This window comes from Salvelinus fontinalis, chromosome 9 (assembly GCF_029448725.1).
Source record: "Salvelinus fontinalis isolate EN_2023a chromosome 9, ASM2944872v1, whole genome shotgun sequence".
NCBI lineage: Eukaryota > Metazoa > Chordata > Actinopteri > Salmoniformes > Salmonidae > Salvelinus > Salvelinus fontinalis.
This window is the reverse complement of record NC_074673.1, coordinates 3389401-3405849: the sequence shown is the minus strand read 5'-3', so window position 1 is coordinate 3405849 and position 16449 is coordinate 3389401. Positions and strand designations below refer to the sequence as shown.

The 16449-nt window shown below is 48.9% G+C and overlaps 1 protein-coding gene across 2 annotated transcripts in view; it reads right to left on the bottom strand.

Moving 5' to 3' along the window:
- The window catches only part of LOC129861904 (neuroplastin-like), a 68410-nt gene extending 67340 nt beyond the window's left edge, over positions 1 to 1070 (bottom strand). For both annotated transcript variants that reach the window (XM_055933085.1, XM_055933086.1), the window contains exon 1: positions 625 to 1070. In XM_055933085.1, the coding sequence (XP_055789060.1) occupies positions 625 to 715 (91 nt within the window). In that variant the 5' untranslated portion in view covers positions 716 to 1070. The remainder of the gene's footprint in view (positions 1 to 624) is intronic.
- Positions 1071 to 16449: the final 15379 nt, after the last annotated feature.

The window sequence follows — 16449 nt, the reverse complement described above, 5'->3', positions numbered from 1 at the left end:
CTGTACACATATAACAAGTCCTTGTTAATCAAGGAACGGCTCCTCATGGTCTAGTCCCCGTTACATTCTAATGAAGATGTAATGTCATTAGGAAATAAAACATGTATTTTGTGGACATAGATAAACATATAGGCCTAGGCTAGTTTAAAGGAATGTATAAATTAATCGCAGGCCTGTATTAATAACGGGAAACAATCCATCCAATTGACAGTGATGGCCATTCATGGTTTATTGGCACTTTGTAACAAATGACTCGCATGGGTGCTAATATGCTATTATTCGATAATAATTTAATTCAATTCATAGCCTTAATTCTGTAATTCTATTCACCGCATTGCTTCGGGTATGAACATAATTAATACAATAAAATATAAATAAGAGGGTCGAAATATGTCCTTGTAATTTGCTGCCTTTTTCTACTACATTCACTGAAAAACATGTGGATAGTCTATAAATCACTATTCACTGCAAGGATTTGACGCAATTTTTTTAAATCCAGGGCCATGATATTATGACAGAATTTGAAGCAAGATCATTGAGTGTCCAGTTAAAAACCCGCAAGGAGCCATGATGTCCCGGTATTTCTACCGGGCGGCAGGGCAGCCGTGCACTTCACATTCTTACCGTTCTGCGAGGAGACCGAATGCAGCATCAGTACTCCAATGAACGCCACCGAAACCGACATAATTTCGACACTTCGTTTTCCAGGTAACATCGACTCGGGTGGTAGATGCCGGTAATGGGGAAAGTGGTGGTGTGGAGTGAGGGGACCGGGTTACCGGGTAGATACCAATCTAATGGAAGGAAGCTTCCTCTAATACTCCAATCGGGTTACGCAAAAAAAACGCGGCGCGCTCGCTCAACCGACGAGTGCATGACGCCACGCCACCTGTGCAGTGGCGGTGCGCGGTGATGAAATCGCTCGAAGGAACCACCTTTCTCGTCGGTTAGTGCTATCTGGGATCCCTGGTACGTCCCTACCCTAAATCCTAACCGTAAAATCCTTACCTTGACCACAATCCCTACCAAACACTAACCATTTTACTTGTCAACTTCAATGGGGTAGGGACCCTTCTCATCTGCGGTGGCAAATCCCGCGAGATTACATTTTGTAGGCTGCACGGATAGAACAATATACGTTAGTTGCTGTGTACACTACAGTGTAGATTAATTATTAATGAAGCCACCCTTATCATTATGGTCGTTCAATAAACAAATAGTATATTTAAAATAGAATAGATTAGAAGAATATAGCCTAGAATACAATAAAGTAGAATAGAATACAATAGGTCACGTGACATGACGTATTGGTAGGTTGGTAGGGCATGAGGCTTGCAATGACCAGGATTGTGGGTTACATTCCATGTATAAAATGTGCGCAGCATGACTGCAAATCGCTTTGGATAGAAGCATCTGCTAAATGGCATATATGATCAGTAGCCAGCTACCTGGTTCAATGCTACCTGGTTCAATGCTACCTGGTTCAATGCTACCTGGTTCATTGCTACCTGGTTTAATGCCACCTGGTTCAATGCTACCTGGTTCATTGCTACCTGGTTCAATGCTACCTGGTTCAATGCTACCTGGTTCAATGCTACCTGGTTCAATGCTACCTGGTTCAATGCTACCTGGTTCAATGCTACCTGGTTCAATGCTACCTGGTTCAATGCTACCTGGTTCAATGCTACCTGGTTCAATGCTACCTGGTTCAATGCTACCTGGTTCAATGCTACCTGGTTTAATGCCACCTGGTTCAATGCTACCTGGTTCAATGCTACCTGGTTCAATGCTACCTGGTTCAATGCTACCTGGTTCAATGCTACCTGGTTCAATGCTACCTGGTTCAATGCTACCTGGTTCATTTCTACCTGGTTTAATGCCACCTGGTTCAATGCTACCTGGTTCAATGCTACCTGGTTCAATGCTACCTGGTTCAATGCTACCTGGTTTAATGCCACCTGGTTCAATGCTACCTGGTTCAATGCTACCTCGTTCAATGCTACCTGGTTCATTGCTACCTGGTTCAATGCCACCTGGTTCAATGCTACCTGGTTCAATGCTACCTGGTTCAATGCTACCTGGTTCAATGCCACCTGGTTCAATGCTACCTGGTTCAATGCTACCTGGTTCAATGCTACCTGGTTCAATGCTACCTGGTTCATTGCTACCTGGTTTAATGCCACCTGGTTCAATGCTACCTCGTTCATTGCTACCTGGTTTAATGCCACCTGGTTCAATGCTACCTCGTTCAATGCTACCTGGTTAATTGCTACCTGGTTCAATGCTAACTGGTTCATTGCTACCTTGTTCAATGGGTCAAGCTGACCCCGCCCCACAGACAGACACCTGGCTAAGCCCTGACCTCAGTTTGCAGCCAGCAGCCAAGCTTTATTGGGACTTTTAATCCTATTTCACTGTCAACTCCCTCATACTACAGCAGTGGGACAGGTGGCAGTCGGTCAGGCAATGATTGCCAAGTTATCTCGTGTCTGAATGAGCCACAAAATGATCTCTCTCCCAGGCTAGAGGATAAAGCCTAGTATATACTGTAGGACCTGTTTCACCGTGACCTCAAACAGCAGGAGAACATGGCAGCCTGGCAATGGAAGAACACCGACAATGACCCACAAAATGATCTCTCCTCACTAGTAGGCCTACTGTAAACCCTTCATGATAAACACTAGGCCTACTGTAAACCCTTCATGATAAACACTAGGCCTACTGTAAACCCTTCAGGATAAACACTAGTAGGTCTACTGTAAACCCTTCATGATAAACACTAGTAGGTCTACTGTAAACCCTTCATGATAAACACTAGGCCTACTGTAAACCCTTCATGATAAACACTAGGCCTACTGTAAACCCTTCAGGATAAACACTAGTAGGTCTACTGTAAACCCTTCATGATAAACACTAGTAGGTCTACTGTAAACCCTTCATGATAAACACTAGGCCTACTGTAAACCCTTCATGATAAACACTAGGCCTACTGTAAGCCCTTCATGATAAACACTAGGCCTACTGTAAACCCTTCATGATAAACACTAGTAGGTCTACTGTAAACCCTTCATGATAAACACTAGGCCAACTGGAAACCCTTCATGATAAACACTAGACCTACTGTAAACCCTTCAGGATAAACACTAGGTCTACTGTAAAACCTGCGTGATAAACACTAGTAGGTCTACTGTAAACCCTTCATGATAAACACTAGGCCAACTGTAAACCCTTCATAATAAACACTAGACCTACTGTAAACCCTTCATGATAAACACTAGGCCTACTGTAAACCCTTCATAATAAACACTAGGCCTACTGTAAACCCTTCATGATAAACACTAGTAGGCCAACTGTAAACCCTTCATGATAAACACTAGTACGTCTACTGTAAACCCTTCATGATAAACACTAGTAGGCCAACTGTAAACCCTTCATGATTAACACTAGGCCTACTGTAAACCCTTCATGATAAACAGTAGTAGGTCTACTGTAAACCCTTCATGATAAACACTAGGCCTACTGTAAACCCTTCATGATAAACACTAGGCCTACTGTAAACCCTTCATGATAAACACTAGTAGACCTACTGTAAACCCTTCATGATTAACACTAGGCCTACTGTAAACCCTTCATGATAAACAGTAGTAGGTCTACTGTAAACCCTTCATGATTGTTACACTCGATGAGGACAAAGGTAAGGAGTCAGGCGCAGAGAGCAAAGGTAACGGGGAAAACCACTTTTTAATGTCCAACCAGAAATACAACTGGTAACGTCAAAAAAACATTGGCGTAAAACTCCAACTTGAATAAAGTCCAAAACTGGAAAATAAATCCAGTCTGTGGAAAAACCCCAATGAAAATAGCAACCTCAGATACAAACAGAGAAACAAGCCCGCACAAACATAAACGGGCTAAACAAACTTAAATAACACCACCCTAACAACCAAACAATAAACAGGTGAAATCAATTAGACAAAACCAAACGAAAAGGAAAAAAGGATCGGTGGCAGCTAGTAGACCGGCGACGACGACCGCCGAGCGCCATTCGAACAGGAAGGAAGGCCACCTTCGGTAATACTCGTTACAGTACCCCCCTCCTGACGCGCAGCTCCCGCAGCGCGCCGACGCCGGCCTCGAGGACGACCCGGGGGCCGAGGTGCAGGGCGATCCGGATGGAGGCGATGGAACTCTCTCAGCATAGATGGATCCAATATATCCCCCACCGGGACCCAGCACCTCTCCTCCGGACCGTACCCCTCCCAGTCCACGAGGTACTGCAGGCCCCCCACCCGACGTCTGGAATCCAGAATGGACCTTATCCTGTACGCCGGGGACCCCTCTATATCCAGAGGGGGTGGAGGGACCTCCGGCACCTCACCTTCCTGCATGGGACCAGCTACCACCGGCCTGAGGAGAGACACATGAAATGAGGGGTTAATACGATAATAAGAAGGAAGTAACAATCGGTAACACACCTCATTTATTCTCCTCAGGACTTTAAATGGCCCTACACACTGCGGACCCAGCTTCCGGCAGGGCAAGCGGAGGGGCAGGTTTCGGGTCGAGAGCCAGACCCTATCCCCCGGTGCAAACACGGGGGCCTCACTGCGGTGACGGTCAGCGCTCTTCTTCTGCTGTCTACTCGCCTGACGCAGAGACTCCTGGACGGCTCTCCAAGTCTCCTTAGAGCGCTGTACCCACTCCTCCACCGCAGGAGCCTCGGTCTGACTCTGATGCCATGGTGCCAGAACCGGCTGATACCCCAACACACACTCAAATGGTGACATGTTGGTAGAGGAGTGGCTTAGTGAGTTCTGAGCAATTTCTGCCCAAGGGATGTATCTTGACCACTCCCCTGGCCGGTCCTGGCAATACGACCGCAGAAACCTACCCACCTCCTGGTTCACTCTCTCCACCTGCCCATTACTCTCCGGGTGATACCCCGATGTAAGGCTGACCGAGACCCCCAAATGCTCCATAAACGCCTTCCATACTCTGGAAGTGAACTGGGGACCCCGATCAGAAACAATATCCTCGGGCACCCCGTAGTGCCGGAAGACATGGGTAAATAATGCCTCCGCAGTCTGCAGGGCCGTAGGGAGACCGGGCAACGGGATAAGACGGCAGGACTTAGAGAACCGATCCACAACGACCAGGATCGTAGTGTTCCCCTGAGATGGAGGTAAGTCAGTCAGAAAATCTACCGAAAGATGGGACCACGGCCGTTGTGGAACGGGGAGGGGTTGTAACTTCCCTCGAGGCAGGTGCCTAGGAGCCTTACTCTGAGCGCACACCGAACAGGAAGAGACATAGAATCGCACATCCCTCTCCAAGGTGGGCCACCAGTACTTCCCCCTAAGACCTCGCACTGTCCTCGAAATACCCGGGTGACCCGACGAGAGTATACCATGAGCCCATCGAATCAATTGATCACGAACAGCGAGCGGTACATACCTACGCCCCTCCGGGCACTGTGGAGGCGCAGGTTCCTCCCTTAACGCCCGCTCGATGTCCGCGTCCACCTCCCATACTATCGGTGCCACCAACTTGGCCGCCGGAATGATGGGAGTAGGATCGATGGACCGCTCCTCTGAGTCATAGAGGCGAGACAGCGCGTCGGCCTTAGTATTAAGGGAACCTGGTCGATACGAGATAGTAAAACGAAATCTGGTGAAATACATGGCCCACCTTGCCTGACGCGGATTCAGTCTCTTAGCTGATCGGATATACTCCAGGTTACGGTGGTCAGTCCAGATGAGGAAAGGGTGCTTAGCCCCCTCAAGCCAGTGTCTCCACACCTTCAGGGCCTTAACCATAGCCAACAACTCCCTATCCCCCACATCATAATTCCGCTCCGCTGACCCAAGTTTTTTCGAAAAAAAAGCACAAGGGCGGAGTTTTGGTGGCACACCCGAGCGCTGTGAGAGCACCGCTCCAACCCCAGCCTCGGATGCGTCCACCTCTACTATAAACGCCAAAGAAGGGTCCGGATGCGCCAACTCTGGCGCCTCGGTAAACAGCACCTTCAACCTACAGAAGGTGAATGCACCAATTTGTAAGTCGCTCTGGATAAGAGCGTCTGCTAAATGACTTAAATGTAATGTAAATGTACAGAAGGCCCTGTCTGCCTCTGCCGACCACTGCAAACGCACCGGCCCCCCCTTCAGGAGTGAGGTAATAGGGGCTGCTACCTGACCAAAACCCCGGATAAACCTCCGGTAGTAATTGGCAAACCCTAAGAACCGCTGCACCTCTTTTACCGTGGTCGGAGTCGGCCAATTACGCACGGCTTTTACGCGGTCACCCCCTATATCCACCCCCGAGCTGGAAATGCGGTAACCCAGGAAGGAAACGGCTTGTTTAGAAAACTCACATTTCTCCCCCTTCACGTACAAGTCATGCTCCAGCAGTCGCCCAAGAACCTTGCGCACCAGAGACACATGCGCGGCGCGTGTAGCGGAGTAGATCAAAATATCGTCAATATACACCACCACACCCTGTCCGTGCAGGTCTCTGAGAATCTCGTCAACAAAGGATTGAAAGACAGCTGGAGCATTCTTTAACCCGTACGGCATGACGAGGTACTCATAATGGCCCGATGTAGTACTAAACGCGGTTTTCCACTCATCTCCCTCCCGAATACGCACCAGATTATACGCGCTCCTAAGATCCAGTTTCGTGAAGAACCGTGCTCCGTGGAATGATTCCATCGCCGTAGCGATGAGAGGTAGTGGGTAACTAAAACCCACCGTGATGGAATTTAGACCTCGATAATCAATACACGGACGCAACCCACCATCCTTTTTCTTCACAAAAAAGAAACTCGAGGAGACGGGTGACATGGAGGGCCGAATGAATCCCTGTCCCAGAGCTTCCGTAACATATGTCTCCATAGCCAACGTCTCCTCCTGGGACAAAGGATACACATGACTCCTGGGAAGTGCAGCTGTAACGGGTGACGCTCTCCTCATCCTCGGATGAGGTGAGGAGAGAGGGATCTTCAGACCAAAACGCAGGCTTTGGGAAATAAGCCATCTTTATTAAGAATAAGATGGCAACACGAAACGAAACAAAACACTTTCCAAACTACAAAATAACAAAACGACGTTGACGAAACCTGAACATAAACTTACATAACTAAACATAAACTTACGTACAGGAAACAGACGACATCGAAACGAAACGAAACAAACAAACGCTACAGTCCCATGTGGTACGAACATACATACGGACACAGGAGACAATCACCCACAAACAAACAGTGAGAATGCCCTACCTAAATATGACTCTTAATTAGAGGCAAACGCAAACCACCTGCCTCTAATCAAGAGCCATACCAGGCAAACCAAAACCAACATAGAAACAGATAACATAGAATGCCCACCCAACCTCACGTCCTGACCAACTAACACACAAAAACTAACATAAATAGGTCAGGAACGTGACAGTACCCCCCCCCCCACAAGGTGCGAACTCCGGACGCACCAGCACAAAGTCTAGGGGAGGGTCTGGGTGGGCATCTAACCACGGTGGTGGCTCAGGCTCGGGGCGCGGTTCCCACCCCACCATAATCCATCCTAACTTCCTCCCTCCAAGAATGTCCACCCTCTTTTGACCCCCACAAAATCCCCTTAACAACATATCTAATAGGGACAACACCGGGACAGAGAGATAAATCAAGAAAGAGGGATAGATAAGAATATAGAGATAGATGAAGATAGAGAGGGAGATTAGGATAGAGGGGCAACTCCGGACTGAAAGGCAGCTCCGGACAGAGAGACAGCTCTGGACTGATGGGCAGTTCTGGGTATCCAGCCTTTTCAGGCTGAAGGGCAGCTCATGGCTGACTGACGAATCTCGATGCTCATGGCTGGCTGACGGCTCTCGACGCTCATGGCAGGCTGACGGCTCTCGACGCTCATGGCAGGCTGACGGCTCTCGACGCTCATGGCAGGCTGACGGCTCTCGACGCTCATGGCAGGCTGACGGCTCTCGACGCTCATGGCAGGCTGACGGCTCTCGACGCTCATGGCAGGCTGACGGCTCTCGACGCTCATGGCGCTCTGACGGCTCTCGACGCTCATGGCGCTCTGACGGCTCTGGCTGCTCATGGCGCTCTGACGGCTCTGGCTGCTCATGGCTCTCTGACGGCTCTGGCTGCTCATGGCTCTCTGACGGCTCTGGCTGCTCATGGCTCTCTGACGGCTCTGGCTGCTCATGGCTCTCTGACGGCTCTGGCTGCTCATGGCTCTCTGACGGCTCTGGCAGATCCTGTCTGGTTGGCGGCTCTGGCAGATCCTGTCTGGTTGGCGGCTCTGGCAGATCCTGTCTGGTTGGCGGCTCTGGCAGATCCTGTCTGGTTGGCGGCTCTGGCAGATCCTGTCTGGTTGGCGGCTCTGGCAGATCCTGTCTGGTTGGCGGCTCTGGCAGATCCTGTCTGGCTGACGGCTCTAGCGGCTCCTGTCTGGCTGACGGCTCTAGCGGCTCCTGTCTGGCTGACGGCTCTGTAGGCTCATGGCAGACGGGCGGCTTTGCAGGCTCATGGCAGACGGGCGGCTTTGCAGGCTCCTGGCAGACGGATGGCTCAGACGGCGCTGGGGAGACGGATGGCTCAGATGGCGCTGGGGAGACGGATGGCTCAGATGGCGCTGGGGAGACGGATGGCTCAGATGGCGCTGGTGAGACGGATGGCTCTGGCCGGATACGGCGCACTGTAGACCTGGTGCGTGGTGCCGGAACTGGAGGCACCGTGCTAATGATAAGCACCTTCCTACTAGTGCGGGGAGCAGGGACAGGGCACACTGTATTCTCAAAGCCTACTCTATCCCTGATGCGTGGTACCGGCACTGGTGACGCCGGGCTGAGGACAAGCACATCAGGATTAGTAGGGGGAGAATATACAGTGTGTACAGGGCTCTGGAGACGCACTGGTAGCTTAGTGCGTGGGGCCGGAACTGGAGGCACCAGGCTAGATACACGCACTACAGGGAGAGTGCGTGGAGGAGGAACAGGGCTCAGGATACGCACTGGTAGCCTAGTGCGTAGTGTATACACTGTAGGTACTAGGCTGGGGCGGGGAGGTGGTGCCGGAAATACCGGACCGTGGAGGCGTACTGGCACTCTTGAGCATTGAACCTGCCCAACCTTACCTGGTTGAATGCTCCCGGTTGCCCGACCAGTGCGGGGAGGTGGAATAACCCGCACCGGCCTATGTAGGCGAACCGGGGAAACCATGCGTAAGGCAGGTGCCATGTATGCCGGCCCGAGGAGACGCACTGGAGACCAGACGCGTTGAGCCGGCCTCATGACACCTGGCTCAATACCCAATCTAGCCCTCCCAGTGCGGGGAGGTGGAATAACCCGCACTGGGCTATGCACTCGTACAGGAGACACCGTGCGCTCTACTGCGTAACACGGCGCCTGCCCGTACTCCCGCTCTCCACGGTAAGCCTGGGAAGTGGGCGCAGGTCTCCTACCTGCCCTTGGCCCACCACCTCCTAGCCCCCCCCCAAGAAATTTTTGGGAATTACTTACGGGCTTTTTCGGCTTCCGTGCCAGACGCGTTCCCTCATAGCTCCGGTTCCTCTCTCCGGTAGCCTCCGCTCTCCTCAGTGCCTCCAGCTGTTCCCATGGGAGGCGATCTCTACCAGCTAGGATCTCCTCCCAAGTGTAGCAACCCTTTCCATCCAAAACCTCGTCCCATGTCCATTGCTCCTTTCTCTCCTGTCCCTTACTCCGTTTCGTTTTCCCTTGCCGCTTGGTCTTAGCTTGGTGGGTGATTCTGTAACGGGTGACGCTCTCCTCATCCTCGGATGAGGTGAGGAGAGAGGGATCTTCAGACCAAAACGCAGGCTTTGGGAAATAAGCCATCTTTATTAAGAATAAGATGGCAACACGAAACGAAACAAAACACTTTCCAAACTACAAAATAACAAAACGACGTTGACGAAACCTGAACATAAACTTACATAACTAAACATAAACTTACGTACAGGAAACAGACGACATCGAAACGAAACGAAACAAACAAACGCTACAGTCCCATGTGGTACGAACATACATACGGACACAGGAGACAATCACCCACAAACAAACAGTGAGAATGCCCTACCTAAATATGACTCTTAATTAGAGGCAAACGCAAACCACCTGCCTCTAATCAAGAGCCATACCAGGCAAACCAAAACCAACATAGAAACAGATAACATAGAATGCCCACCCAACCTCACGTCCTGACCAACTAACACACAAAAACTAACATAAATAGGTCAGGAACGTGACAGCAGCGTTTACCTGGAGGTTTATCACGCAATCCCCCTGTCGATGGGGAGGTAATTGGGTCGCCTTCTTTTTACTGAAAGCGATAGCCAAATCGGCATACTCAGCGGGAATGCGCACGGTGGAAACCTGGTCTGGACTCTCCACCGTGGTCGCACCGATGGAAACTCCTACACACCTGCCTGAACACTCATCAGACCACCCCTGTAGAGCTCCCTGTTTCCACGAAATCGTCGGATTGTGAATAGCCAGCCAAGGAATCCCCAGCACCACCGGAAACGCAGGTGAATCGATAAGAAACAGACTAATCCGTTCCTTATGACTCCCCTGCGTAATCATCTCCAAAGGAATTGTGGACTCCCTGACCAGCCCTGACCCTAATGGTCGACTATCTAAAGAGTGCACAGGAAAAGGGGGGTCTACCTTAACTAACGGAATCCTCAACCTCTGAGCGAGTCCGCGATCTATAAAATTCCCAGCTGCGCCTGAATCGACTAGCGCCTTATGCTGGAGAGAGGGAAAAAATTTAAGGAAACATATTAACAAAAACATGTGACCAACAGGAAGCTCTGGGAGAGTGTGGTGCTGACTCACCTGAGGTGACCGAGGAGTGTTCTGCCTGCCCTCTCGATTCCCAGATGAACTCCTCCAGCACCGACCGGAAGTGTGCCCTCTTCGGCCACAACTGGTACAGGAGGAGCCTCCTCCGATCTCCCTAGATGCTGCCCCTCCTAGCTCCATCGGGATGGGAGCAGGAGGGTCAGGAGATGGAACGGACAGGACCCTTTCAGAACGTCCGCGAGCAGCTAGCAGATGGTCTAACCGGATAGACATGTCTATTAGTTCATCCAAACTTAGCGTAGTGTCCCGACAAGCCAGCTCTCTGCGGACGTCCTCTCTCAGGCTACACCTGTAATGGTCTATCAGGGCCCTGTCGTTCCACCCTGCTCCAGCAGCCAAGGTCCGGAAATCCAGCGCGAAGTCCTGCGCGCTCCTCGTCCCCTGTCGTAGATAGAACAATCTCTCACCCGCCGCTCGGCCATCTGGAGGGTGATCGAACACGGCCCGAAAACGGCGGGTGAACTCCGGGTAGTGGCCCCTCGCTGAGTCGGCCCCGTTCCAGACCGCATTGGCCCACTCTAGGGCTCTACCCGTCAGGCAGGAGACGAGGACACTCACGCTCTCTTCATCCGAGGGAGCTGGTCGGACGGTGGCCAGGTACAGGTCTAATTGTAGCAGGAATCCCTGGCACCCCGCCGCCGCTCCATCGTACTGGCTTGGAGGCGTAATACGCAACGCGCTGGTACCGGGTCCCGCTGGAGGAGATGGTATAGTTGCTGGAGGGAGGGTAGGTGGGTTAGTAGGGAGACCACTCCTCTCCCAACGATCCATCCTCTCCATCATAAGATCCATAGCTGATCCGATGCGATGAAAGATGGACGTGTGATGAAGGACTCTCTCCTCCATCGTGGGGAGAGGGGTGGTCGCTGCTCCTGCTGGCTCCATTGTATGGTGCGGGCTTCTGTTACATTCGATGAGGACAAAGGTAAGGAGTCAGGCGCAGAGAGCAAAGGTAACGGGGAAAACCACTTTTTAATGTCCAACCAGAAATACAACTGGTAACGTCAAAAAAACATTGGCGTAAAACTCCAACTTGAATAAAGTCCAAAACTGGAAAATAAATCCAGTCTGTGGAAAAACCCCAATGAAAATAGCAACCTCAGATACAAACAGAGAAACAAGCCCGCACAAACATAAACGGGCTAAACGAACTTAAATAACACCACCCTAACAACCAAACAATAAACAGGTGAAATCAATTAGACAAAACCAAACGAAAAGGAAAAAAGGATCGGTGGCAGCTAGTAGACCGGCGACGACGACCGCCGAGCGCCACTCGAACAGGAAGGAAGGCCACCTTCGGTAATACTCGTTACAATGATAAACACTAGGCCAACTGGAAACCCTTCATGATAAACACTAGACCTACTGTAAACCCTTCATGATAAACACTAGTAGGCCTACTGTAAACCCTTCAGGATTAACACTAGTAGACCTACTGTAAACCCTTCATGATAAACACTAGTAGGCCTACTGTAAACCCTTCATGATAAACACTAGTAGACCTACTGAAAACCCTTCATGATAAACAGTAGTAGGTCTACTGTAAACCCTTCATGATAAACACTAGGCCAACTGGAAACCCTTCATGATAAACACTAGACCTACTGTAAACACTTCATGATAAACACTAGTCGGCCTACTGTAAACCCTTCATGATAAACACTAGGCCTACTGTAAACCCTTCATGGTAAACACTAGTAGGCCTACTGTAAACCCTTCAGGATAAACACTAGACCTACTGTAAACCCTTCAGGATAAACACTAGACCTACTGTAAACCCTTCATGATAAACACTAGACCGACTGTAAACCCTTCATGATAAACACTAGGCCTACTGTAAACCCTTCATGATAAACACTAGGCCTACTGTAAACCCTTCGTGATAAACACTAGACCTACTGTAAACCCTTCAGGATAAACACTAGACCTACTGTAAACCCTTCATGATAAACACTAGGCCTTCTGTAAACCTGTCATGATAAACACTAGGCCTATTGTAAACCCTTCATGTTTATCTTACATGACACCTTGTATTGCTTTTTTAACCTTCCCTGAAAGAATTAGGTGTACAATTTCCAGATCACAAGGTCAAGTTGAAAAGGTTGAAAGGCATGCCAGAAAGCTTTCAACACAAACGTGGCCATCTGTCAAGCATAAATCGATGCATTGCTGCCAAAATTCAGGTAATCCAGCAACAACAAAAAAATAGCACATTTGTAGTCTGCCTGAATGGTGTCAGATCGTTCTTCTGCTGCCCCCTACAGTACAGATACAGTAGATGACCCGGACACTGAGACAGTGTCACGCTTCGAACCCTCCGGCAGCGTTATTGCATTTTTGGTACACCAGAATTACATTAATTTCCAATGAAAACGCTGCATTTGCCTTGCAGCCTTGCGTTGCAGAGGCAGTTGCAGTGCGTTCTGTGTGGTCCGTACAGTTGGATTTATCGAACGTATACGTCAAACTGTATGAGTAGACGGATTGACAGAAATGGTAGCAGAAGGTGAATGTTGAACTTTTTGTTGCACACGTATCCAGGTGATGCTGCGTACTATTTTGCGCAACGACTCTAACGGAGTGTTCGAAGCGTCAATATTATACGTGAAGAGGTCTAGCTGGAAGGTGACATGTTTCCCTTCCTATACAGGTTCAGAGATGAGATGTTATGTGTTTTTGAATGGAACTAAAATATACTAGTTTTAATGTTATTGTAATTACTAATGTATACACATTGTAAAATCTGTATTACACAATACACGTCTATATGACAGTTATGTGGTCTACACATACGTTTTTTTCCCCCACAATCCTATTTTGCTTTTCTGTAACATTTAAATACTATTTTCAGTTAGCATTCCTTGAATAATGTGCTGGATCAAAAATATACATATTTATCAATCAAATCAAATCAAAATGTATTTGTCACGTGCGCCGAATACAACAGAATACAACCTTACCGTGAAATGCTTACTTACAGGCTCTAACCAATAGTGCAAAAAAAGGTATTAGGTGAACAATAGGTAGGTAAAGAAATAAAAACTACAGTAAAAAGACAGTGAAAAATAACAGTAGAGAGGCTATATACAGTAGTGAGGCTATATACAGTAGAGAGGCTATATACAGTAGTGAGGCTATATACAGTAGAGAGGCTATATACAGTAGAGAGGCTATATACAGTAGAGAGGCTAAATACAGTAGAGAGGCTATATACAGTAGTGAGGCTATATACAGTAGTGAGGCTATATACAGTAGAGAGGCTATATACAGTAGTGAGGCTATATACAGTAGAGAGGCTATATACAGTAGTGAGGCTATATACAGTAGAGAGGCTATATACAGTAGTGAGGCTATATACAGTAGAGAGGCTATATACAGTAGAGAGGCTATATACAGTAGTGAGGCTATATACAGTAGTGAGGCTATATACAGTAGTGAGGCTATATACAGTAGAGAGGCTATATACAGTAGTGAGGCTATATACAGTAGAGAGGCTATATACAGTAGAGAGGCTATATACAGTAGAGAGGTTATATACAGTAGAGAGGCTATATACAGTAGAGAGGCTATATACAGTAGAGAGGCTATATACAGTAGAGAGGCTATATACAGGAGAGGCTATATACAGTAGAGAGGCTATATACAGTAGAGAGGCTACATACAGTAGAGAGGCTATAACAGTAGCGAGGCCATATACAGTAGTGAGGCTATATACAGTAGTGATGTTATACAGTAGAGAGGCTATATACAGTAGAGACGCTATATACAGTAGTGAGGCTATATACAGTAGAGAGGCTATATACAGTAGTGAGGCTATATACAGTAGAGACGCTATATAGAATAGAGAGGCTATATACAGTAGCGAGGCTACATACAGACACCGGTTAGTCAGGCTGATTGAGGTAGTATGTACATGTAGATATGGTTAAAGTGACTATGCATATAGAGTAGAGAGTAGCAGTAGTGTAAAAGAGGGGTTGGCGGGTGGTGGGTGGCAGGCCACAATGCAGATAGCCCGGTTAGCCAATGTGCGGGGGCACTGGTTGGTCGGCCCAATTGAGGTCGTATGTACATGAATGTATAGTTAAAGTGACTATGCATATATGATAAACAGAGAGTAGCAGCAACTTAAACGAGGGGTTGGGGGGGGGCACACAATGCAAATAGTCCGGGTAGTCATTTGATTACCTATTCAGGAGTCTTATGGCTTGGGGGTAAAAACTATTGAGAAGCCTTTTTGTCCTAGACTTGGCACTCCAGTACCGCTTGCCATGCAGTAGTAGAGAGAACATTCTATGAATGCGGCTGGGGTCTTTGACAATTTTTAGGGCCTTCCTCTGACACCGCCTGGTGTAGAGGTCCTGGATGGCAGGCAGCTTAGCCCCAGTGATGTACTGGGCCGTACGCACTACCCTCTGTAGTGCCTTGCAGTCGGAGGCCGAGCAATTGCTGTACCAGGCAGTGATACAGCCTGTCAGGATGCTCTCGATGTTGCAGCTGTAGAACCTTTTGAGGATCTCAGGACCCATGCCAAATCTTTTTAGTTTCCTGAGGGGGAATAGGCTTTGTCGTGTCCTCTTCACGACTGTCTTGGTGTTTTTGGCCGACCATTCTAATTTGTTAGTGATGTGGACAGCAAGGTACTTGAAGCTCTCGACCTGCTCCACTACAGCCCCGTCGATGAGAATGGGGGCGTGCTCGGTCCTCCTTTCCTCTAGTCCACAATCATCTCCTTAGTCCTGGTTACGTTGAGGGATAGGTTGTTATTCTGGCACCACCCGGCCAGGTCTCTAACCTCGTCCCTATAGGCTGTCTCGTCGTTGTTGTTGTGTCGTCTGCAAACTTAATGATGGTGTTGGAGTTGTGCCTGGCCATGCAGTTGTGGGTGAACAGGGAGTACAGGAGGGGACTGAGCACACACCCCTGGGGAGCTCCAATGTTGAGGATCAGCGTGGCAGATGTGTTGCTACATACTCTCACCACCTGGGAGCGGCCCGTCAGGAAGTCCAGGATCCAGTTGCAGAGGGAGGTGTTTTAGTCCCAGGAACCTTAGCTTCGTGAAGAGCTTTGAGGGTACTATGGTGTTGAACACTGAGCTGGAGTCAATGAATAGCATTCTCACATAAGTGTTCCTTTTGTCCAGATGGGAAAGGGCAGTGTGGAGTGCAATAGAGATTGCATCATCTGTGGATCTGTTTGGGCGGTATGCAAATTGGAGTGGGTCTAGGGTTTTTGGGATAATGGTGTTGATGTGAGCCATTACCAGCCTTTCAAATCACTTCATGCTACAGACGTGAGTGCTACGGGTCGGTAGTCATTTAGGCAGGTTGCCTTTGTGTTCTTGGGCACAGGGACTATGGTGGTCTGCTTGTAACATGTTGGTATTACAGACTCAATCAGGGACATGTTGAAAATGTCAGTGAAAACACCTGCCAGTTGGTCAGTACATGCCCGGAACACACGTCCTGGTAATCCGTCTGGCCCCGCAGGCTTGTGTATGTTGACCTGTTTAAAGGTCTTACTCATGTCGGCTACAGAGAGCGTGAT